The sequence below is a fragment of the Anabrus simplex genome, chromosome 14, assembly GCF_040414725.1.
Source record: "Anabrus simplex isolate iqAnaSimp1 chromosome 14, ASM4041472v1, whole genome shotgun sequence".
Taxonomy (NCBI): Eukaryota; Metazoa; Arthropoda; class Insecta; order Orthoptera; family Tettigoniidae; genus Anabrus; species Anabrus simplex.
In genome coordinates, this window is record NC_090278.1 from 24,617,303 (window position 1) to 24,641,753 (window position 24,451).

At 38.2% G+C, this 24,451-nt stretch overlaps 1 protein-coding gene across 5 annotated transcripts in view; it reads left to right on the forward strand.

Annotated features, from left to right (window-relative positions):
• The window catches only part of NaPi-III (Na[+]-dependent inorganic phosphate cotransporter type III), a 428,747-nt gene that overhangs the window by 397,003 nt on the left and 7,293 nt on the right, over nt 1–24,451 (forward strand). For all 5 annotated transcript variants that reach the window (XM_067158237.2, XM_067158240.2, XM_067158241.2 and 2 more), the window contains 5 exons: nt 4,601–4,869; nt 13,860–13,989; nt 14,855–14,916; nt 20,682–20,818; nt 23,917–24,102. In XM_067158237.2, the coding sequence (XP_067014338.2) occupies nt 4,601–4,869; nt 13,860–13,989; nt 14,855–14,916; nt 20,682–20,818; nt 23,917–24,102 (784 nt within the window). The remainder of the gene's footprint in view (nt 1–4,600; nt 4,870–13,859; nt 13,990–14,854; nt 14,917–20,681; nt 20,819–23,916; nt 24,103–24,451) is intronic.

The window sequence follows — 24,451 nt, forward strand, 5'->3', positions numbered from 1 at the left end:
TGGTTTTTGATGGAAGATTGATCTCATACTACAAACTTTGGTTTTAAACTTTGGTTTGTGAGGGAACTGTAGGCAGTATGAATACGATGAACAGATTGGAGCAGATGTAGGATGCAGCAGTTGCATAGGAATGAAAAGGTTAGCACAGGATAGGGTGGCATGGAGAGGTGCATCAAACCAGTCTGAGGACTGATGACTCAAAAAACTACTACTACTACTACTACTACTACTACCACTACAAACTATCTTTCACATATTTCTGTTCAGAAAGAAAAATAATTGGACATAACCTCTTCACTTTTCAGTATATGTACTTTTCAATTTGAGATTGTTGAAAATTGATTTGTAAATATTATGGAAGTATTAGTTCTCAGCACTGCATCTTTTGTTGAGATTTGAAGTTTCATTACTTCCAGCCTTCTTAAAAGCTGACTTTCCTCTTTCTGTTAAGTGCCTAACCAGGTTTTTGTTACTAGTTTGTCATATTTAACACCATTACTAGTCATCATTATAATCATCAATTCTCCACTCCACCAGGACAGGTGTAGGAATGAACAAGTGTATCTTCCAGCATTGTCTTCCATTTTGGGTTTCCACTGGCCAGGTCTTCACCCAGCCATGTTTAGGTCTGCCTCAGTCTTTAAGCAGTAATCTTTCTTTCGATAGTAGGCCTTGGGTATTCTTATTGATTCCATTCTCATAATGTGGCGAAACTATTTCTAGAATATGAAGCACAGCCCTAGTTGGAGGAGGACTGATTTGTCCCTCTTGCTCTTGTCCCTACAGTTTCAACTCCTTAGGTCAGAATGGGTAGCAACACTTCATTATTTTGCATTACTTGACGCAGTATATCTCCCAAATATCGGTCTTTGAATCCTTTATCAGTTCTTTTAGCCCTGGTCAACCTCTTATACAGCAAGTCTCTCGCTAATCTTCAGAAGTAGTTGCGTGGTGCAATCATTTAAATACTGCTCTGCCAGGCTGAGTAGTGCTGGCCTTCTGACCCCAGCTTGGCAAGTTCAATCCTGGCTCAGTCCGATGGTATTTGAAGGTGCTCAATTAATACATCGGCCTCGTGTCGGTAGATTTACTGGCACGTTAAAGAACTCCTGTGGTACAAAAGATGAAGTTCCTCACGTTTAAAGTTTGGTACCTCGGTGTCTCCGAAAACCATAAAAGTAGGTGGTAGGACGTAGAAGCAATATTATTATTATTATTATTATTATTATTATTATTATTATTATTATTATTATTATTAAATACAGCTCTGTCAACTGCATTTCTGGTAGTTCTGTTGGACATTTTCTTGGGTTAATTTTAGGAGTTGATCTTCAACTAAAATCCAGTAGTTATTAGGTAGTAGTCTCCTCCACCCTGATCATTCTTGCAAATATAGCACCATTAACAGTAATGGTTAAAATGTCCTTTTACTTGGATGACCTTGTTAATGTTTTGTGCAGTTTATTAGATTTTACAGTCTTCTAAAGTATGAAGTTTCCTTTTGTAAGGAAGAATCTTCGAACAAATACTTTCACGAAACTTCAAGATGACCATAGTCTTTTAAGTGAAGACGCTGTAGGACAACAATTTCTTATGTCTTATGTTGTTTCTTCCCGAAAGTAACCTGTCGTTAAAAGTTAATTGCCTGAAAATGCTCAAGTATGTTTCACTTCAGTATCTTCCTGAAGGGAAGGGAATTAGGGTGAGAAGAACAAATGTTATTGGATCAGAAATGGTGGAAATTCATGTTTCCAGAGTTAGTCTTGCTGTTTTTGTAGTTCAGCTCACTTAACTCACCAAAGCTCAGAGGAATTTGGTGATAGATTGTAAACTTTCTGCCAGAGAAATAAAGTGAAATTATATTGTAATTGGGCATCGTGATGAAGTATGGTCTATAAATTACTGAGAGTGTAAATTGAAACTCTTCTTCTTTTTCTACCACTTTTCCCCACATCTGTGGGGTCACGGGTGCAAACTGTGTCACAAGTGAATTTGGCCTTGTTTCACGGCCGGATGCCCTTCCTGACGCCAGCCCCATATGGAGGGATGTAATCACTATTGCGTGTTTCTGTGGTGTGGTTGGGAGTGTGGTATATTGTCTGAATATGAAGAGGAAAGTGTTGGGTCAAACACAAACACCCAGTCCCAGGGTCAGGAGAATTAATCAGACATGATTAAAATCCCTGACCCGGCCGGGAATCAAACCCGGGACCCTCTGAACCAAAGGCCTCAACGCTGACCATTTAGCCAATGAGTTGGACGATGAATCTGAATAAACTGAATGGCAATAAATTGCAAAATTGTCTTTAAAATTTATCGACAAAATAATTGCCCATTGCATGGCGTATTTTTGTAATGACTGTATAAATATTCAAACATGCTTTGCAAAGAAATTAAACAAAATTAAAATAACTCATACAGACTGCTGTTTACTATCAGTCTACGGAAATAAATAATCTGGTTAGTAAGAATCTAGCGGGAATATTTTTCAGGTACCTAATTTACGTATTTTTTTTTTTTTTTGCTGGTGGTTTTATGTTGCACTAACACTTTGAAGGCGAACAGGGAAAGGTTATAAGATTGAACTAGCAACCGTAGCCATAATTAAGTTACAGCCCCAACATTTGCCTGATGTGAAAATGGGAAAGCATGGAAAACCATCTTCCGGGCTGCCGACAGTGCGATATGAACCCACCATCTTCTGAATGCAAGCTCATGGCTACGCGACCACAACTGTACAGCCAACTTGCTCGGTTTTTGTTAGTGTAACACTGTAGCTGCTATGAGACAGCCTTCCAGTGGTGCTGGATTAAGAAAGGGTTAGGACTGGGAAGTAGCCATGGCCTTAATGAAGATACAGCCCCTATGACAGTGTGAGGTAACCAGGGGACATCTAGCCAATATCTAGTCTTGATCAACTGGTATTTCAGAACTAAATGTTCTCTCGATTTCATAAAGACCTTGCGAAACTAAGTGACTTTATCAGGCTAAGATACTCATTTCTGAAGTTTTGAAAAATGAATCAGAAAGTTACAACAAAGAAGGTGCATTTCCCTAGAGAAATTGGTTGCACAAGAGTTCCCCGTATAAGAGGTATGTCTGTAGCAGAGTGATGGCCCTTCTTTATCATCCAGTCAGTTGCAAACCGTTTTGCTGGTCCTTTTTATTGATATAAACATCAGAAATGATAGCATATGTATTGTATTGTCTTCCCTAACTTGATCAGTATATTGTTCATTATACTGAACACTCTTTCTCACGGCTGACCCTGGTAATAGAATCTAGAAAACAATTTTACCAGTTGGAGAAGTCTCCTCCTCCAACTCTGCTTCTGGGTCTCTCCCTAGATATTTTACCTCTTACTTTCATTTCATTTGTCACCAATACTTGTCGTGGGCATTCTCTGCAGGTGTCCAAACCCTCTCAAATGTGTCTGTTCTGTTGTTTCACAGAGACTGTTTATTCTGAACCTCCCTCTTACATATGCATTCTTTGTGATGCCTTCTTGTTTTTACAGACATACTTTCCAGGAACTTCATTTTGCATTCCTGGGCCTTGTTGATTATCAATGTTTCTGTTCTATATGAGGGGGTACACAAAAAAGCCAGAATTATTTTTAAAAAGTTATATATTTTCAAATTTTTTACAAAACAACGTTATCCTCTTCAAAATACTCTCCATTACAACTCATACATTTGTCCCACTGGTGCTTCCACTGTTCAAAACATTTTTTGTAGTCATCTTTAGTAATGGCTGACAGCTCCTCCCTCGCTTTTTTTTTCTTTTTTTTTTTACCTCTTCAATGTTGTCAAATCGGTGTCCTTTCATGCCCCTTTTGATGGGTGGAAATACAGTCGCATGCAACCAGGTCAGGCGTGGAGCAGCGGAACCATGCCATTTTTAGCCAAAAACTAACACAGATGGCTGTGTGTGCAGGTGCGTTGTCGTGGTGGACGAACCAGTTTCCTTTCAGCCACAAATCTGGTCTCTCTTTTTTTTTTTTTTGACAAACATGGGACAAAATTAAAATAACTCCCAATAAAAGGTTTGCACGTTGTTCACTTAAACTTGCCATCATAAAAAACGAAACAAGAACAAAACGGCGCTAGCAAAAGCAATCGCTGCAGATGAGCAGAACAAGCCAGATCGACAACACAGGCGTCACTGAACTGGCAATGAGTTGCGCAATACACGCCTAGCGGCAGCAATACATACTACACAAGCTTTGCCCACGGCAGTGTTATTCCGGTTATTTTTGGGTACCCCCTCGTATTGCCCCCTTCTCTGCCATTACTATTAATTCATACTTTTGCCACTCTGGCAATGAGAAATAATAGAAATCCATCCCTATCCAGAAGGTAAGCTTACTGCTCCATGAGCAGCCAACTTGCTGGGCAGTAACTAATTAAAGGGAATTATTTTGGTTAATAAGGGTTGTCGTTGATATGAGCTTATGGCTCAAAGGAACGGTAGCCTCTCTGATCTGGATTTGGGATCGTAACTGAATTTTATTCTTCACTTGATTTTGTGTCTGATTTGGGAAATATCTCTGTATTGTACAAGTAGCTACAAGGTATGGTTTGTCATGATATATCGACAGAATCTTCCCGTGATCCTACTCCCAAACCATCCCGGGCCATGTCAACCGAGGACCTCAAGAAGGTACTCCCGATGATCACCGAGGCATCATCCGAGCTGGAAAAGTCTAACCAAATGATAGCGGGTGGTGACGCGGAGGTCATCGTTTCTCTCAATGGTTCGGCTGCCAACGGCCTGACCAACCCTGTCGCACCGCAGACCAACACGACGAATACCAAGTCCAACGGATTTCTTCTAGCCGAGACTGCTCTGACAAACTCCGTAGTGAAGGCAAGTACCACAAGCCTGTTTCCCATTGTCTGTATCTGCATTCAGCAGAACAGGATTTTGTTTGTGTGTGGAGTTAATGCGTGGTGTACTGAAAGCAGCTATTTGTTTTTACTTACTGAAAATCGTAGGTTAAACATCTTCTAGAATGCAGTTGAGGCTTTCATACTGCGTACATTACAAAAATCTAGTCTTCGGTGGTAACTAATGAATCAATTTTGTTTTATTTTCCTCCTGCTTTATGTGATAAACACAAAGATATAATTTATTCATTTGAAGATCACAGAGGAAAGACATAAATTTTTCCACAGGAGAGCAATTTTAAAGATGAAACGTTCTCAAAGAAACTCTTATCATTAAAATTTTGTAATTTGGTGAAATGGGACATCAGCTATGAGAACAGTAACAGTAGTGTCACATTTTTTCTTCACTCATAATCATTGTGAACTACTGTTCTTCAGTACTTTTGTACAGTACGGTGGGGTATTAGCCAAGTCTCCTCATCATTCATTATTTTTAATTTGTGCAACAAGATGTTGGTATACTCTTCAAACAACAAAGTGGCATAAAGGACTGTGTAAAGCATCATGTAATTTTTGAAACAAGAATAATTTCACAGAAGATCATAGGGTAAATTAAACAAGAGAAATTTCACACTAGATGACAGTTAAAATTCTAGTCCTTTCGTGTAGCAGTTCCTCAAAATAGGTTTTTATCTCTGGGCTACGAAATTCTTTCAGGTCCTGTAAATCCATGAACTTGTTGGATACCTATCAACTTTTTTCACCTATCAAGTTATTCCTGGTACAGTAATATTTCACATTCCTGTATCATGTGACCTGTTAGCGTCACCTAAAATTGCTCACATTCAGCCACCAGATGACACCTTGGACTTCTCTGTGTGGTCTTCATTTCTTAAAGCAGTAGGTTAGCCTCACCCTCTATGAATGTGTCAGCCGCTGGATCTCAAGATAACAGGCTCAAATTCGACTGTGGTAGTCTGATTTTGGAAGAGCTGAAGAATGTCAGTGTTATGCGAAGTCTCTGGTGTTAATCTGACAATTGATTAAAATTCAACCATAGGTCGCCTTGATCTCGCAAACAAATTATATTAATGTTTCTGGATGCCAGGGAGTCTTGGTTCCATTCCCTTTCATTTCATCCCTTTCCTTAGGTCAGCAATTTTCAACCTTGAAAGACCATGGCTTGGTAAATTCTGTAAGTTGAGGGCCCAGTCCCAACAGATTTACTTGTAAATATGATGCCATTTAAATTGAATTTTAAGTTCGTAAACTTTATTTATTTATTTATTTATTTATTTATTTATTTATTTATTTTTCTTTCTGATGGATACAAATCCAATACAGTAAAACCTCGTTAATTCAAAGTCCTTGGGACGCAAAAATTGGTCTTTGAATTACGTGATTTTGAATTAACTGACAACTCGTAATTCAGAAAAACGTCGCAAAATATTCTAAGGCCTGTTACTGCATGCAGTTAACCTTGATTCACAGTTTAAACCTTTCAAATGCCATGGAAAATGTATTTCCAAAATGTATCCAACAGGTGCATTTACAGTATTCAAATAATATACTTGGATAACTCACCAGCAAACATAACCTCACGCAATGAAAGAAAACAAGAAAACATGATTCAGGGATGAGGAGAAATCTATACTGGCTCCCCTGTGCAAGTGCTTTATTCATTGGATTACTGCACTGTATGCATTTTAGATGTCCTGTACTTGCATGGAAAGTGCTTGATGCCTTTAAAATATCGTGACTAGTTGAACTTTCCTAGACGAGGGAAGGAAGTCTCTTGCTTCCGGGTGCATTGTAACACAGTACAGCGAACCCTCCCTTGTACGATTTCCCAGCTAGCACTTCTCTCCTTTAAAACCGTAAGTCCCTTTGGGTTCGGCACTTAAAAAAATGGTTTTGTCGGCACTGACAATATTGTTCGTTGCGTATGGATAGATTATACGAGCCATGCTTTTTCGCCATCTGTCGGCATCTGCTTCTCCACACACTGCCTGCTACGTGATATTGTGGCGTTCCTTAAAACGCCGAATACAAAATAATGATTTCACTCGAACTTAGCAAATATGAAGCACACTGTACACACACCAAAGTGAGTGAAAGTGCGGAAGGCTACCCGTGCACGTTCTGCAAGATGCGTTCTTTCGTGATGCAGAGAAATTTTGAATTTAAATTACTCTGTAATATACGTTTTTTTTTTTTTTCAAAATGTCAAGGCTGTTTTGAATTAAGACTGAATTTCAGTAATGGAACCAACATTGTTCTTCGAATTATGAATTATCCGTATTTCAAATTAAACAATTTAAATAACATGCAAAACTGTACCTCTCATTTCTGGGAACGAGAGCTGCTTCGAATTAGGCGAGATTTTGAACTAACCGATTTTGAATTATCGAGGTTCTACTGTAATTAGAAAAGCATAGCGTTCATTAGCAAGCAAGTGATACTTCGTTACATAAATACACCTACTATACTCAAAACTATATGAATAATTTACATTCATGGTAGGGACGTTAAATAAGCTTAATATACAGTAACGGTACTAAGTCTTGCTTAAGCACAATGATATCTGCATCTCAGTGCTACAGGTGAGTCTGTGAAAGACAAACCTAGCGTAAGGTATTAATAAGTGTCGCATCAATTCTGCTTCTATATATATGACGTGTAATCAAGTATATCATAATTTTAAAGAGTGTTAGTACACTATGAAAATTGTGTGACCTTCGTGTTATGAAACAAACACTTGAAAAGATACAACATTCACTATGCTATTCGGTATGAAGAACCAGATACGGATTGCCTTAATATTCAATGCAGGTGAATAAAAAAATGTAAATGTTCATACTTTCCAGCTAATTGGTCGCTGAGACCCGCAAAACAGTTGTTATTTAGTTAGTATTCAGAACAGAGAATTTATGGCCCATTGTTGTTCTCCGCTTGTGGGCAATTTTTTTTATTGCCGGTCATAAACGGCAGTGTTCCCTTTTCCAAATGTTGAAAGTATAAAAATTATTCTCTTATTATTTCTACTATAAAGTATTTGTGAAAAATGCCTACTGAAGTAGAATGACTTACTGTTGTGCCCAATATAATTGATGCCAGGGCCTGGTCCAGCAGTTGAGAAACGCTGCCTTCATTCTTTGAAAGGCTGATACTCTTCCCATTTCTCCTGCGATTGGCATTTAAAGAAACAATCGCCATACTGTATGGTATGTATGACCATCACATAGTGTCTGTATTGTGGCTCACAATTTATTTTTGTTTTAATTGGCTTTATAAACAAATAGCTGTTTACAGATAACTTATGTCTGCAGATTAAATCACTTGTTACTGAATGCTTTATGTGGAGCAGGAAATTGCATTACTAGATATTTTTTCTCATTTTTAATTTGGTATTGAAATGTTGTTACTAGGAAGAAATTGAAATCTTACTTTTTCTTTTTATAATACGCTTGATTATGGAATTGCGTTGATAGTCATTTAGTTGAAGCAAAGGATAAAGAACTCGATCAGGTGTGAAGAAAAAAGAAATTGAATCAAAGAAGAGCTAGTTGCTGAGGTAAAGATATGAGAAACATTTGTACTGAAGAGCTAGACATTACAAGACCAACCTTTGAATGTTTCATTTTGCTGCCTGCGTCATGTAACTTGAACCGCATACACATCGTAGTGCTGACATTTGGTTCAGTTCCTATTTGCTGTCACCTGTCTGAAAACATTCTCTTCAGAGAGTTATGTAAAAAGCTTTGGATAGTCATTTATTTTCTTCATAATGGCAAACAAATGTGATGTTTGCTGATCAGAAACTTGGAACACTGAAATAAATCACGTTTAAATGCGGATCTCCCTGAGCTTTGCACAGATACAATGCAGCTTTTAGTCATACGACAAAAAAAAATCATGATATTTTTTGCTCTAGAAGTGAGGAATGGGCTCAAATAAAAACATTCAATTGTTAAAATGAATTTTCAAAATTGAAATCAGAATCCAGCCAGTGTAATTTGCTGAACTATGAAACAAGATTCTTTAAAAGATCTCAGTAGACATTTTCTTGTTTCTTCCTACAGCACTTCACAACATTCACACTGTGATTATTGTAGACAAATGAGATAATCCGTCTAGTCAATACAACATAAAATTACTACTTCAATTTATTTTAATCATGGTACTAGTTTTGGCCTATTGATATTAGGCCATCATCAGCCATAAGATCTTAAAACATTGAGGAAGTCAAGACAGTGACTTGTATATTGAATATTAGATCAGAACTATTTTCAAGTATTATGCTATCTATTTTTGTTATATGTATGGCCAATTAGTTTTTTAAGTGTTTTAAGACCTTATGGCTGATGATGGCCTAATATCAATAAGCTGAAACTAGTACCATAATTAAAATAAATTGAAGTACTAATTTTATATTGTATTGATTAGGTGGGATTACCTCATTTATCTACTATAATTATATTGTCATCAATACGTAACATGAAAATTATCAATTTTGATTCGCACTGTGAATCGTGATTATACATTCTGCTTGTAGATGTTAATTTATTATGAACATCCATTGTTAACTCTCACTCGAAGAAATGAGGTGTACTCCCAGCTCAATATTTTCTGCGCATTGCCTCATACTTCAGCCCTTTTCCTGTTTTTCTCCCATTGCGGTGTGGTTAAAGTCACATGATGCAGGTTGTACTTCATGCGTCCTATTCCCTGTCACATTTACCGCTCCCTACACCTAAAATAGCCTTCCAATTAAGAATTCAAAGAAACCTGGGAAGAGAGGTGGGAAACAGCCAGGAGTTTAGAGCCAACCAGTTTTTTGGAACATAATTTATGAAATAAGAATGTACACCAGTTAATACAAGTCTTCATATTATTTTATTTCTTTGGTTAACAAGCTGACTTCATGAGCTTGAATTTCAGAATGGTGCTATGTTATACCAAAATTAGAAATTGGTTAGTTATGCATCTCAGTGCTTTCTTCAGTAAGTTGTGAGTTTTAAGTGCTGTAATTAATCGTAGTAGATCCTCAAACTTCTCATATCTGTAGGGGAAGACTGATAAGATATAATTGTTTAAATTGGGTTTGATGGTTTAAGTAGACTAAGGCTGGAAAGAGAGGTGAACCATACAATTTAGATGGGTTGGGTAAATTGGTGGAGGGCTTCAAAAGAATAGATAGAACAAAATGAAAATCTTATAGATCAGTGGTGTGACAGGTATGATACATGGTGTTGAAACCTAACCTATGAAGATAGCTCACAAGAAGAAATTGGGGATGGCAGAGATGATGGGGAAGATGAAAAGAGATTAGATGTGGAATGAGAAGGCAAGTCAGAACTCATCAAACTGGGTACTCAAATAGCACCACCAAAGGCTGTTATAAGGAAACTGCAAAAACTGACATAATGATGCTAGAGGAGTTTGCCATTGCTTTCTTCTCTGAACCTAACTCAGCTGACTCGATGAGTAGCACCTTATGCACTAGTCATGCTCTGGATGTCGTTACTCAACGCCATCCACACTGTCACAGCTATACATGAGACTGGGACTTCAGTGGAAGCAGGAGTACTGCATCCATCAAGAAATGCAACAGGCGAAGGATAAGACATACGAACATGATGTTGATAATCCTGTAAAACTACCACCTAGCTTGTGAGAAGATGAGAGATTGAAATATCATAGAAGATAGAATAGGAATGTAGTCAGACAATGCTGGAGGTAGGGAGGACCTCATATAATGGGTTATGTCCGGTAACAAATACCTGAACTAATGTCGTGGAGAGCCTTGACGAGGAACAGCAGCTTCAGGTAAAGATGGGGAAGTTTGGAAAAGAATACTACAAGTAAATTAATGAGAATTTCGTTGCAAGTTCCTAACCCTGTATGAAACATTCCTCATGATTAGATGAGTACTGGGAGGCAAAGGGACCTGGGTGCTGTAACAGAATAAACCCAGTGTGAGAATAGGAAACAGAAAGAGGAGATTAAGGCGAACAAGAAAATACAAAAGGACAAATGTTCATACACTGCTGCCTTCACATAGATTGGCTGCCTCCTCCTCCATTCATTTCTTCTTAAGCTTGTTTCTTGCTTCATCAGGGGAGGAGTGCCATCTTGATGTCCTGATCTTCATATTTGATGTGGGAAGTGCAGGGAAAGAAGAAAGCCAGATAAAGGCAGGGGAAAGGAAGAGACAAACGGATAAAGATGAATACGGTGAGTGTTGATGGCTGCCCTCCTGATGAACTGGGAAGCAGGGATCACGTTACATTGGGATTGACGAGGAGAGAGCCCATCCATATGAAGACGTCGGTAGATTGTCTTGTCCATGTTTGTCCTTGTCTCCTCTTTCTACTGCTCCCTCACCCCCTGCTGAAGTGTTGTATTTATCCTTTTACTGAATGTCTTCCTTTCCATTACTTATATCGGTGTAAGGTAGTGTGGGCATTGGAAACAGCAGAACGGAGAGATAAGGACAAACTGTCAGTCAATCAATCAATCATTAATGATCTGCATTTAAGGCGGTCACCTATATGACAGATCAATTGTTTGCCTCATATTTACATTTATTTACAATTGTTCACCTAGCCTTTTCTTAAATATTTTCAACGAACTTGGAAATTTATCAAACATTTCCCTTGTAAATTTATTCCAATCCCTTACTCCTCGTCCTATAAATGAATATTAAAAAATTAATTTAGGGAGGAGCAGCCCATGTATGTGGCGATATTTTGGTCTCTCTGTGTTGCTCTCGTTGCCCACACCTAGCTTCATGCTTTGTTGAACGTTCATATTGGTTTTACCTTTTACTTTACATATTATAAGTTTAGAACATTTGTAGACTCTATATCTCCTGGGTTTTTGCCGTATGAAAGAGATACATTTCAGGAACACTTTCCGTTTTGTAAAGACTTTGCTCTGCCTCGTCAGATTTGGTAGGTAGTTCTTTCCCGTCCTTCGGTCTCCATTTTATCCCCGTTTGTTCTCGGATGGTTGTCAGTGTGCATTGATATATGCTAGAAATTCAAATACTTATATCATTTTACTTGTTTTTTTCTCGTGTCTATGTTATACTCAGTTCAATTTTTGTGACATTGCTTTGTCTTCTTAATCTATCTTGATTTTTATGTACATCAGTGTTACTTCTTCTTTTATTGGTTTGACGGCATTGTTTTTGTCCTAACTGACAGCCTAGATAACATCAGAATTGGAGCAATAATGGCAACACGAATACTACTCGGAAAATGATTGTTGCACGTACTGAGCCACCTGGTTACGAACGACGGTTACGATCAGAGTTAACTTTTGAGACAAGGCAAAAAGTCTTTACGAAATGAAGTTTTCCTGCAATTTGTCTCCTTCACACAACAAAAACCAGAAGATAAAGTGTCTCTTAGCCTGGGTAGTGAAATATAAGAATGTAAACTGATGGGCAGTTGATTTAGAGATAGTTGTTATTGGAGTGAAAGGGTGCTCTGGTTGACCTGGTGAATGTAATACCATAGCATGGCGTAAAATTGTGTTCTGGCCTTATGGGTAGCAGATGAGCACAGGATGAGTAAGATATTAGATCTCGGCACATTTGATTGCGGCCAGATGATATGGGCCGTTCTATCTTCACAGTCGTGTGGTCATCCACGAGCAGCTGTGTCTAGTGTACCATGAGTACATGGAATTGGGCAAAACTACCACCACCAAGGTCAACTGCCATGGTGTAGAATCTGTCGATGACTGGTTGCCATCGGCTTGCTGGAGTGGTAACAGCTGATAGACGAAGTGAAGTGCAGCAGATCAGTCAGAATTTAATGCTGGACAAGCATGAGCAGAATAATTCAGTACAGTCTCCTCAGTCGGATACAAAAGTCACTTCGCAATAGGAAAAATCTTTATCCAATTTTTTTTAATTATATATATATATATATTTTTTAGACATGTTTAGGCTTATCTAATAGCCATCTTCAGTAGAAAGCTTGACATTATATATATACACTAACAAACAAAATGCTGAGGAAATTGTGTAGAATGAAAGGACTGTATGGAGAAAAGAACACCGCCATTGGAGTCTCAAAGCATGGGAAAGTTCTGCCTAGACAGATGAGTGGAGTTACAGGCTGATGGCAGGGCATCAGTGTTTGAAGCAGCGGCTCTTTCTTAAGGCCAGTGGGCACTTATCTGCCAACATCCCTTACAGGTGAACGAAACAGGAACATGATACCAGATCGTGTTTGTGTGTGTCCCATTTGTTCGCCTCCAGCTCCCTATAGGAGACCCATGTCTGCAATTAATACTCCACTGACAGAAGGATGCTTGCCTGGCCCCCAAGGTTACCTGAGCTCGGTCGTATATAGCATAACTAGGATACTGTCGAGAGATATGTGCACACCCTGGACCCTGCTCCAACCAATCTCTCTTCATTATAGTAAGGTGTGCAGTAGTCGGTTAACAAACAATTCCAGTGTCTTGTGAAGTCCACACCGCAGGTATCTCTAACCCAGTTGCTCTTCAGTGTACATTTTGAGGTGAACAAGTGAAGGAATTTAAGAGTTCTTTCTGCTGGACAGGACCTTGGATTTCTCACTGGTGGAGACAGGATCTACTGTTAAGTGTCGTAATGTCTGCTCTTCATTGTGCCATATTCTTTTCATAGTAATTCTCTCTTCTTGTTTCTATTTTCTTTCACCAAGTGTGTGTCCAGTTCTTTACAAGTCATTAACAGTGATTTGATTTGGCTAATAAGTTAATTGTATATGTGTGTGCTTGCTGTGGTGTTAGTCATAGAAAGATTATGATGGAATTGTTGTTAAAAAAGAAAGTCTCCAAGAATGAAAATCTTCGCTGGCAAAGAAACGTTGGCGGGGGTTGCTTCTTGACGGACTGTTGTAGTGAAGTGGTGGGCGGTTAGGTTCGAAACGTGAGGAAGCAACACGGGTTGTTATGTTTTGCCCGCAGGACGGCAAATCGCCCCAATGTGTAGTTGCCTCCCTCCCTGCCAATGGCAGTGCCGTGGCGGCACAGCAACGCCACCTCCAACCCGAGGCTGTGATACCGCCGGCTAGTGGCCAGGTCACGCCAGCGTTTGGTATGTACCAGGAGTTAAACAACAGCAACTTATCCGTCCCTTCCCTCTCCTGACACATCACGACACATGCTAGTGTTGTTTGGTGTTGGAATTTCATTTCTTTATTAATATCCTCTGGCTTTTCCTCTCCCGCTACCTAACTGCCAGACACTTCCAGTAACATGCAGTGTTTTTAAATAGTTATTCATAAAATAGGAAGAAATCTCAGTGCTGGTTGGTGGACATGTTTGCTTTCTGAAAAAGGAATGCACATATTGACAGTTTCTGTACAGAATTCAGTTTTGGCATGTAATATCATGTTGCAGTACTTAATATAGATTAGTTTATTTTATGACTGATTTACTGCTTTTTCGAGTGTATTTCATGTGCTTCCACCAGCATTAGTGATATTGAAGTTTGTCTGAAGCCCTGGATGTGCGATAGATCCTCAGAGGTGTTTGCGAATAAGTCGCACCACAACCAGAGCTGAGAGGGAGTCACTGAATTTAGCCTGCCAACAAGTGCCATGGGGGATCCAGACTTCGCAAGTCGTATGAAAAGCAGTTTTTTAAGTCCGTAGAGGATAGGTAAGTAATTCTTAATCTGCTTTTCCTCCAGTGTGCAAGCTTAACAATTTGTGTGTCTACATCAGTGCTGGAACGATTTCTTCCTAGTGCTTCAGTTAATTTTATTTGATTTTAATTTTTTCTTTATCATTTAGACTTTTTATGGCAAGTGTTACAGGACTTCTAAGAACTGAAGTTACTGAAAGTGTCTGGTTGGCTCTCTCCATTTGTTTAGTTTTGACAGTGTTGTTGTTTGAGAGGCAGCTTGAGTGGAAATATTCCCCAAGGTTTTCCTGATTCTCGCTTGTTCCTTGCTGCAGGTTTGTCTCCAAACAGCAGTGCTGTACCGCTGATTAAGGAACGTACCCCAGAACCAATTAATGTAAGTATCTCATCTTAAAGGTTGTACGTATAATGTATAAACAGGTGATGTGATTTTACTGCTTTCATGCTGCTTGCCTATTGGCACCCTGTATTGAATGACAGGCAGCAGAGCCTTCTTGTGAGCACAGTGGGTATTAGTTTCAATTTTCCGAGGGATCTAAAGCAAACAAAAGATTGCCTTTTGTGTATTTGTGCTAATTTCCTGAGTGATCTAATCTAAATTGAAAACTGTCTCTTGGTTATTTGTACTGAGACTGGGCGATGATCAAAATATATGTTGGTATCCATGAAAGCAGGAGTAGTAATAGTGAAGATTGCACCACAAGTAGAACAGAAGTTGCAAGTAGCCCTATTGTCAATGTATTTATGCTATTAGAAAAGTTTGTAATGTTACACAGATTTCTAGCCATTAGAAACTTTGGTAATGAGATCATTGAGCTTTCTTTGATATCTTTGTTCCTGGAAGTTGAAGTCGCAAAATAGTCATAAATCCAGACTTGCATTGAGCTTACTGCAGCAATTGAGAATAAAATTAGGCCTACGCATGGCACTGAATGAGTCCGACCTATGCGGTTTAGAACATTTCATTTGTTGGTTAGTGTGGTGTGAGTGAAGTAGCTCAATATTCTGCATGTAAAACTGAAGGAAGTGACCGCATTTTGTGAAATATTGAGTGACAATTTTGTCTCTCTACTTATTGACTCAAGGTTGTTGCAGCAAATTTTTTACAGTGTTAAGCATGTTACATTTGTAAAATAGGTATTAATCAGACCTTTCATGGAAATAGTAAAATATATATATATATATATATATATATATATATATATATATATATATATATATATATATATATATATATATATATATATACACACACACACACAAGAACCTCGTTTATCCGGATTAAGTGGGACTGGAACTGATCCGGATTATCGAAAATCCGAATAATCTGGAAAACAAAAACAAATACAGTATATGTTATATAATATATTAACATAAGTTGTAGAGTAATACCTTTTTTCAATTGTACAAAAAAATATAAGAGCACTTTTCTTACATTTACGACTGTGTTTTATGCACTAAAATAATGTGCGAGCCTTTTAACTTTTAAATTTATACAGCGTTTGCGCACAGCACGATCACAAAGACGTTTTACTAACCAGTTCTGCCGGTGTGGTTTCAGTCTGGTATTATAAATAGGCCATCAGTTTGTCCAGCTGTATTGTTGCATCTTCATGAGTCATCGTTTCCTTCTGATGAAGCACCAGTCTCATTTTCAAATTCAACATCACTCTCGTCATTACCTGCCGAGGAACAACAGGCAATGATGTATTCATCTGTCATTATGCCATAGCCTGAATTACAGTCATTTACCAACCAGTCATTTACGTCGTTCACATCTACGCCCGAGCATCCGGGAATGCATACAAATGTGTTAAGGAACTCAGAAGAGTCCACGGTTTCCCGTTCTCAATTTCAGGCGAATGCTGGGACGGTACCTTTGATAGACCGCGGCTGACTTATTTCCAGTTCCTGTCCTTAACTATCCTTGGCGGAAAAGATATTAAAGAAGAATCGACCCCGTAAAAGAAATACTGTACAAGTAAAAAGAAAATGTTTTAATTTTTGATCCGGATAAACCAGAGATTGTGTGTGTGTGTGTGTGTGTGTGTGTGTGAGGGGGGGGGGTTGGTTTGTGAAAAGATTATTAAGCCAATGAGTTAAACAGCATAAGTTGGTGAAACTGGCCCTAAAAAGTACAAACTGCAGATTTTATCTTATAATATTGGTAACACTGAAATAGGTATAGGTTCATATTAAATATTAATAATGATGATAATAATAATAATAATAATAATTAGGGCGTGTGGCCTCCGAAAAGGATTGGGGCCTGTTCCACGGATGAACTTTGCAACTTTTCACTTTTCAGTTCTTGCAAAGTGCCACCATGATCTAGGTTTTACTTTTCAATTTCTTCGCAGAGTGAAAAGTCTTTGCGAATGAGTGATCTGATCATTTTTATTCCATGGGCAAACTGTATAGTATTCCATGATTTTAATGCTTTATTTTTCGCGGCAAACTTGACGGTATAATTGTGGTACCGGTCGTTTTAAAAGTTTTGATCTTGGGAAAGAAATATGATTACTAGAAGCCAGCTGTGCTAGATGATGTCAAGGAGAAATGGGACATCCGTTTTGGCAACTTTAAAAATATCCTCAAATGATGACGAGCATCGATATTAACGAGAGTACCGTCGACACATCCAAAAAATTCAAAAACTACTTAAACAAACTCTTAAAAACACTTCATTTTTATTTACCGAACAGGAAAAATCCAAACTCATACATATGAACCCAGGACTCCCCACTGCTAAAGCTCTTCCCAAAATTCACAAAACCGGAATTCCCATCCGGCCAATTATCAACTATAGACCGAGCCCCTTATACAGAATATCACAATTCATCCAATGTTTCTTAAGAAAAAATTATCAATTCTTATCCAAAAAGTCTATTAAAAACACATCTGAGCTAGTAGAAAAACTAAACAAGTTCAATTTGCAACCGGATCACTCCATCCACTCTTTTGATATTGTAAACATGTACCCAAGCATACAAGTATCAAAATTAATTCCGATAATTATAAACAATTTAAACAAAAACAGCCACTTAAGCAAACTAGAGATACAAGACTTTATCACAATATTAAAACTTATCATCGACAATAACTTCTTCACTTTTGACAATGTCATATATCAACAAAATGGTTTGGCAATGGGTTCACCGGCCTCAGGTATCTTAGCAGAAATATACCTGGACTTCCTCGAATACACCAAAATTGACAACGAATTCGAAAACATTCTCTTTTGGGCCAGATATGTCGACGATGTCTTTGTAATCATGAATGAGAAATCAATTAACGCACCCACCACCCTCTTAAGACTCAACAATATTGATCCTCATATCAAATTCACACTAGAATCCGAATCAAATCAAAAAATCAACTTTCTAGATTTAACCATCACTAGAAACTCAGATTCTTTCAGTTATAAAATTTTCAGAAAACCCACTCAAACAGCCTCCACCATTCGCCAAGATTCAGTGCACCCCCAGTCCCACAAACGAGCCACATACAACAGCCTAGTTCACCGAGCCTTCAGCATACCTATGTCCAATAAAGATCTAAAAAACGAACTCAACACAATCCGCGGAATCGCAAAATTCAACGGCTTCAGCAATCATTTTATAGAAAGGATAATCAATAAACACAAACATCGCCCAAAAACTACCCTCAAAAAAGAAATAACCAAACCTCTAACATTTTCCACCTTCACGTTCAACAATGATATCTACAAGTTAACCAACATCTTTAAGAAACAAGGCGTTAAAATAGCCTTCAAAACCAACAATAAGAACATGAATGTTTTATACAATACTTCACACATCAACAAGACCAGCAGTTTTTTAAAATCAGGAGTTTATAGGATCAAATGTACCACCTGTAAAAAAAACCTACATCGGGCAAACCGGGAGAAACTTCATTATCAGATACCACGAGCACACTAACGCAATAAAATACAACAAGTTTTCAGCCATCGGCCAACACATGCAAGATTATAACCATAATTTCACCAATATTGAACAAGACATGGACATCCTCGTATTAGCAAACAAGGGCCCTTTACTGAACATAATGGAAAATTACTACATGCACCTAGACCAATACTTTAATGCCAGTCACAATCTCAATGAAATCTCAGAGAAACCCAACATACTCTTCGATCTATTTATCACTTTCCTCAGAAACAATAATGCAGCCAACCTAAACTCAATCCTAAATTTAATCAAAGGTACTTTTCCAAGACAATTACACTTTCTCCCGCACCCTTCAGCCCCACCTTAAGCCCTCTTCCTAAGCCATATTTCATTTCAATACAAGAACTTACTGATTTCCATGATTATAATTTTTACAACACCCCATTTATACTTTATTCTTTGTTAAAAACCTCTTATTATGTATATTCCTTGTATTATTAACTATTACCATAACATCTCATTTCACTTGTTATTCTTTAAAATAATATTGTCTTAGGATTTCGCCACAAATGATCTTTGCTCCAATACGGCTGATGATGACCCCTAGATGGGTCGAAACTAGTACCGTATAATTTTGTAATCTTGTGAATATATTGTATTGAAAAGGTGGAAACATTTAAGTTATTATTATTATTACTTATATATTGTTCAATACGGACCAAAAACATGAAATTCATAACCATCAACATCCACACAGAGAAGGAAATTCACCCTTCATTAGAAATTGCATAGCTATATTATGTGAATTATCAGGCCAACGTACTATGTTAGAAAATATTACATTTACTATAACATCTACGACTTCGATAACAGTTCTGCAGATAATTGATTTTGATGTCCCATGCATTGCGCTACACCATGCAGCTGGGCACCATTTACTAACCAATGTAAACATAAGAATTAGTGGTTGTTTTTTTTCTTTCTTGGAAAGGGATAGAGTTCTTTTTGTTGCATGCTACAATAAATGATCGATCATTTCAAGAATATAGTCGGCTTGTGTTGGAATAATACAAAAACTCTGTGTCGAAGTGAGGTTATGAAAATTAATCCTGTCTTTGTACGTTCTCTTGTTGAATTCCTCGTGATGATAACAAAAGTTCTCATCGTAGCATATTTATATCTCTAAACCAAATTCTACGCAGAGAAAGTAGAGTACATACTTGTTAATTAACAGATGAGGATCTCTTTGCAAGATTTATGAAAACATTTTACTTCATTTCTTTGCACTTTGCATTTCTGTACCAATGGAGAAACATAACAGGCTTGAAAAGTGAAAAGATTCCTAACTTTTCACTTTGCAAGCTGAATCTGAAACGTGATGGTGGAACAAAGTCTGAACTGAAAAGTGCAAAGTGAAAAGTTGCAAAGTTCATTCGAGGAACAGGCCCCTGGTGCATATCTTTTCAGTTTACACTGTATAGGCGACCTGCACGTCTATTAGGATTTATAATTATGAAGACGGCGCGTGCGCACGCGCACGCACACACACACACACACACACACACACACACACAGCCCCCTCGAGCTATCGGAATTAACCTGGCCAAGAATCGAACCCCTGGACCAAAGGCCAGCATGCTAACGATTTAGCCATGGAGCCGAACATTAAACATGGTAATAAAATACTTCAACTCTTAATTTAATATTAATATTTATTTGTATTATATCTGAAAAGCCTGTAAAGGTACAGATGTTTAGCCATTAGAGACATTATTAAGATCATTGAGCTTGCTTTGATATTTTGGTTTCTGGAAATGGAGCTCAAAGTTGTGAGATAGTCATAAATCCAGGCTTACACTGAGCTTGTTGCAACTGTTGAGAATAAATTAGGCCTACACATTGTTTACCTTTGAAAGAGGATCCTGAAAGTGTTCACTACCGTTTGCTTTAAGGCAGGTGTTGCACCATCTGCAAACAAATTTGAATTACTCTACTTCTGGTATGTTAAGTATTTTTTTCTCTTATGTTGTTCTGCAGTTCCTCTAATGTTTGTGGATTTGATTTGTGGTCATATTTTTCTGTACCATTCTGTGTCTGGCCCAGCTTATTTCCCTAAGGTACGTGTTTAAAAACGTTGGTTTAGCAACCCAAACTCCTTCCTTAAGATATCCATCTATACACACTTTGCTTGGAACACTGATCAAGTTGTCTACTATTGCTGTTATTGCAGAAAGATCCTGAGGTTGGAGTTCTTGAGCTGGAAGAAGGTTCAAAGGATGATCCTCCCGAAGTGAGCCGACTGTTCTCTTTCCTGCAAGTGCTCACAGCCACGTTTGGTTCCTTTGCTCATGGAGGGAATGATGTCAGGTATGTTGCATGTTGACATAGCCCAACTGAGGAAATGGCAATTAAAGAAAGCTGCTGTGTTCTAAGCATTAGTAGTCTCCTCCTCAGTTGGTCAGTAAGCCTGTCTGGTGGCCATGATCTTAAGGTCTGACACCATGCTTAGCCAGTTTGTGTCCCATTTCACCATCAGAATGTCTCCTGGTAGAGTAGAGAGTTGGTGGTATACAATTTCTGATCATTAGATTGCATCACTATCAAATTGCATACCAATTTAATGGGTCTATTAGTGGACATGGTAAATTTTCAGGCTAACGCTCATTCCTCTTGCCAGCGTTTGACTCCATTGTGCTAATTTGGGCTTGTCATTTGGTACGTAGCACACCTACCAAGACGCATGGCTAGTACATACCGTGGAGGCCACTGTGTAAGCTGTTTGAAGCTACCAGCAGTGCCAATTAGGGAACGTGAATTATTTGTCTCGAATGAGCAAATTTATAATACCAATATAATGGGTCCGTTATTGAACATTGGCAACAGGAATGAGTTAGCGTGAAAATTTATAATGCCCAATAATGGACCCATTATATTGGTATTATAAATTTACTCATTTGGACCGGGCGAGTTGGCCGTGCGTTTAGGGCTGTGAGATTGCATCCGGGAGATAGTGGGTTCGAACCCCACTGTCGGCAGCCCTGAAGATGGTTTTCTGTGGTTTCCCATTTTTCACACCAGGCGGATGCTGGGGCTGTACCTTAATCAAGCCACCGCCGCTTCCTTCCCACTTCTAGCCCATTCCTGTCCCATCGTTGCCATAAGACCTATCTGTGTCGATGCAACGCAATGCAAATTGAAAAAATTTACTTATTCGGGACAAATAATTCAGCTTCTCTATCCATATTAGATTGCTTGTCGAAAGTCTTGATTCATTTACAAAGCTCTCCGCAGTATTCACATGAAGTGAGGGCATGTGGCGCAGTTGATGGTAATTCATCCATCGGTTGGAGACGTTAAACCTTGATCAGACCCCTTAGTGTTATTCAACAGGAGGTGGCTATGTGCCGATACCGGGTTTCACCCTGTCCCTATCTCTTTATCATCATCGTGATCTGACACCCAGACACGCATGTCGCCCACAGGTGTCTGCACCAGACAAGTTGAACATATCCTCGGACACTTCTGGCACTAAAAGCCATATGCTTGGTTGGTGTAAAGCGATATTGAACTAAGCGTCACACTGGTGTTTTAAAAAAAAAATATATATAGAAAAACAGAATTGAAATTTAAAATTATTTTTGAAGAAAAGTGTATTTCATAACTGTTCATTTTCCTGTTTCTAACTCGTATATATATATATGGAGATATTAGAGGAGTCAGTGAAGAATAATTAATTTACTAAGTAAGATGTTATTGCTGTCAATGCGATTTTATTTTGGTGTGAATAAATATCACAAGAGATACGGTAACTTCCTTGCTTAAACGTACTTTATTACCGCTACGTTTATTCCTTAACAACACACAGTTGTACACAACACTACACCGTTAAAGGAAACACACTGAGCAATTTACTATCCATTCTGTCAGTACAGATATCAACAGTCCACACATTGATTATTCACTTCGCCATCACAAGGCAAGACTGACTACACTCTCACTCAAGTGAATTATGAAAAGTACATATATCAGCTCGCTCTAACCTGCATTCTACATTCTCTGTCTCTGTCTCTGTCAATGTCTCACTGACTTGACTGACTTACTGACTCCACAATGGAGTCCAACACTGACTCTCTGTCTCGTCCTGTCAGCTCGATATATATGTGTATATATATGTATAACTTTTCGACAAACAGTCTAGAAATATTGACTTCTGGAAATGTTCCTGCATCACTAAATGGAACACATCCGAATACACAAGTGACAATCCACCGGCCTCTCGATTGGAGTAGCCTATATCAAACTCGAACATTCTATTACCGTACATACATACAAACCACATGGACAAGTCTATAACATTCCTAATGTTTCTACATGGATCTGGAAAATAAATCATTACTGTAAGTTTCCAGAAACCTCCACATGTATCAGAATGATAGTGGATTATACTCAATATATGAATATTACAGGGTTTTCTACAGTTTTTGACTACACAGATTTTGAGGTTAGACTTATTTGAGGTTATACAAATGTAAAATGCATATTTACACGGTATAGTCATACTTAGCATTTAATAAAGGGTAATTGAAGGTTTTACAAGAGTTAGTTTATGAGTAGGATGCTGTACATATGACTGTTACATGCACTTGCTCATTATGGCTGAATCCTTTTGTGATGAAATATTCAAATGGGCTAAAAGTTCATTATGGCATAATGTAATCCAGGTTTTTATTAAAGAGTATTAATGCATGCTTGGAGAATATCTACAACAGTCGAAAGCTTCAGCTTCTTTTTAAAGCAACACAAATTTCAGTATACAGGGGCTCAGCACTATCTCTGTCTTCTTCCTTTTTCTGTAAATTCGTTCTTAATTATTGCACGTTTTAAAGGCTGAAGAAGTGTGGATACATCATAGGTATTTCACTTGCTCATTAATTTTATGACCAACCGGCAGGTGTGTTAAAAAGATTATCCGAATAAATTTTACAATTACCAGGCGAATTGGCTATGCGGTTAGGGGCGCACAGCTGTGAGTTCACATCCGGGATATAGTGGGTTCGAACCCCACTATCGGCAGCCCTGAAGATGGTATTCCATGGTTTCCCATTTTCACACCAGGCAAATGCTGGGGCTGTACCTTAAGGCCATGGCCACTTCCCATTCCTAGGTCTTTCCTGTCCCATCGTTGCCATAAGACCTATCTGTGCCGGTGCGATGTAAAGCAAATAGGAGAGAGAAAAAACTTAAAAGTAGTGGTGTTGATGTATTGACTAATTCTGTAACCTTCCTCATTGCTGTACAGGATTTGTTTTATGTTAATTTTTTTTTTTTTTTAAGTATCAAGAATGAAGTGCAGTTTGGCTAATGAACAAACCATTCTGAGATTACAGTGAGCAATAGGAGACACAGCTGTAACCCAAAGTTCCATTATTATACGAAGTGAGCAGTCTGTTTTGTATATGATGCAGTAATGCCATCGGACCGCTGATAGCCCTCTGGTTGATCTACAAAGATGGAACTGTGGCTCAAAAATCTGAATCTCCGTTGCTGATCCTCTTCTACGGTGGTGTTGGCATCTCCATTGGGTTGTGGATTTGGGGGCGGCGTGTCATCCAAACTATTGGAGAAGATCTCACCAAGATCACACCATCCACGTAAGTTACACCTTTTTTTAAATTTTATTTTTATTACTCTGCCCTAAGATGTGGAATAATTTTTGGTTGGATTTGAGAAGGACGTAGTTTAAATCAGTATTGTTTCTTGTTGTTTTTAAAAACTAATACATTGCAATCGGGCACGTATTCAGAATCTTTTTTCGGAAGGGGTAAGGATTCATTTGTCATTCAATTTGTATTTTGCCTAAATTTTGTTGATTACGGATGTATGTTGACACTTGCAGTGCTGTAGTAGATTTTGGGCATGAGATAGGAAAGAGCACACATATTATTAAGCAAGCAAGCAAGCTTGTAGTTTTACCTGACTGTTAATACAGTGGAACCTTGA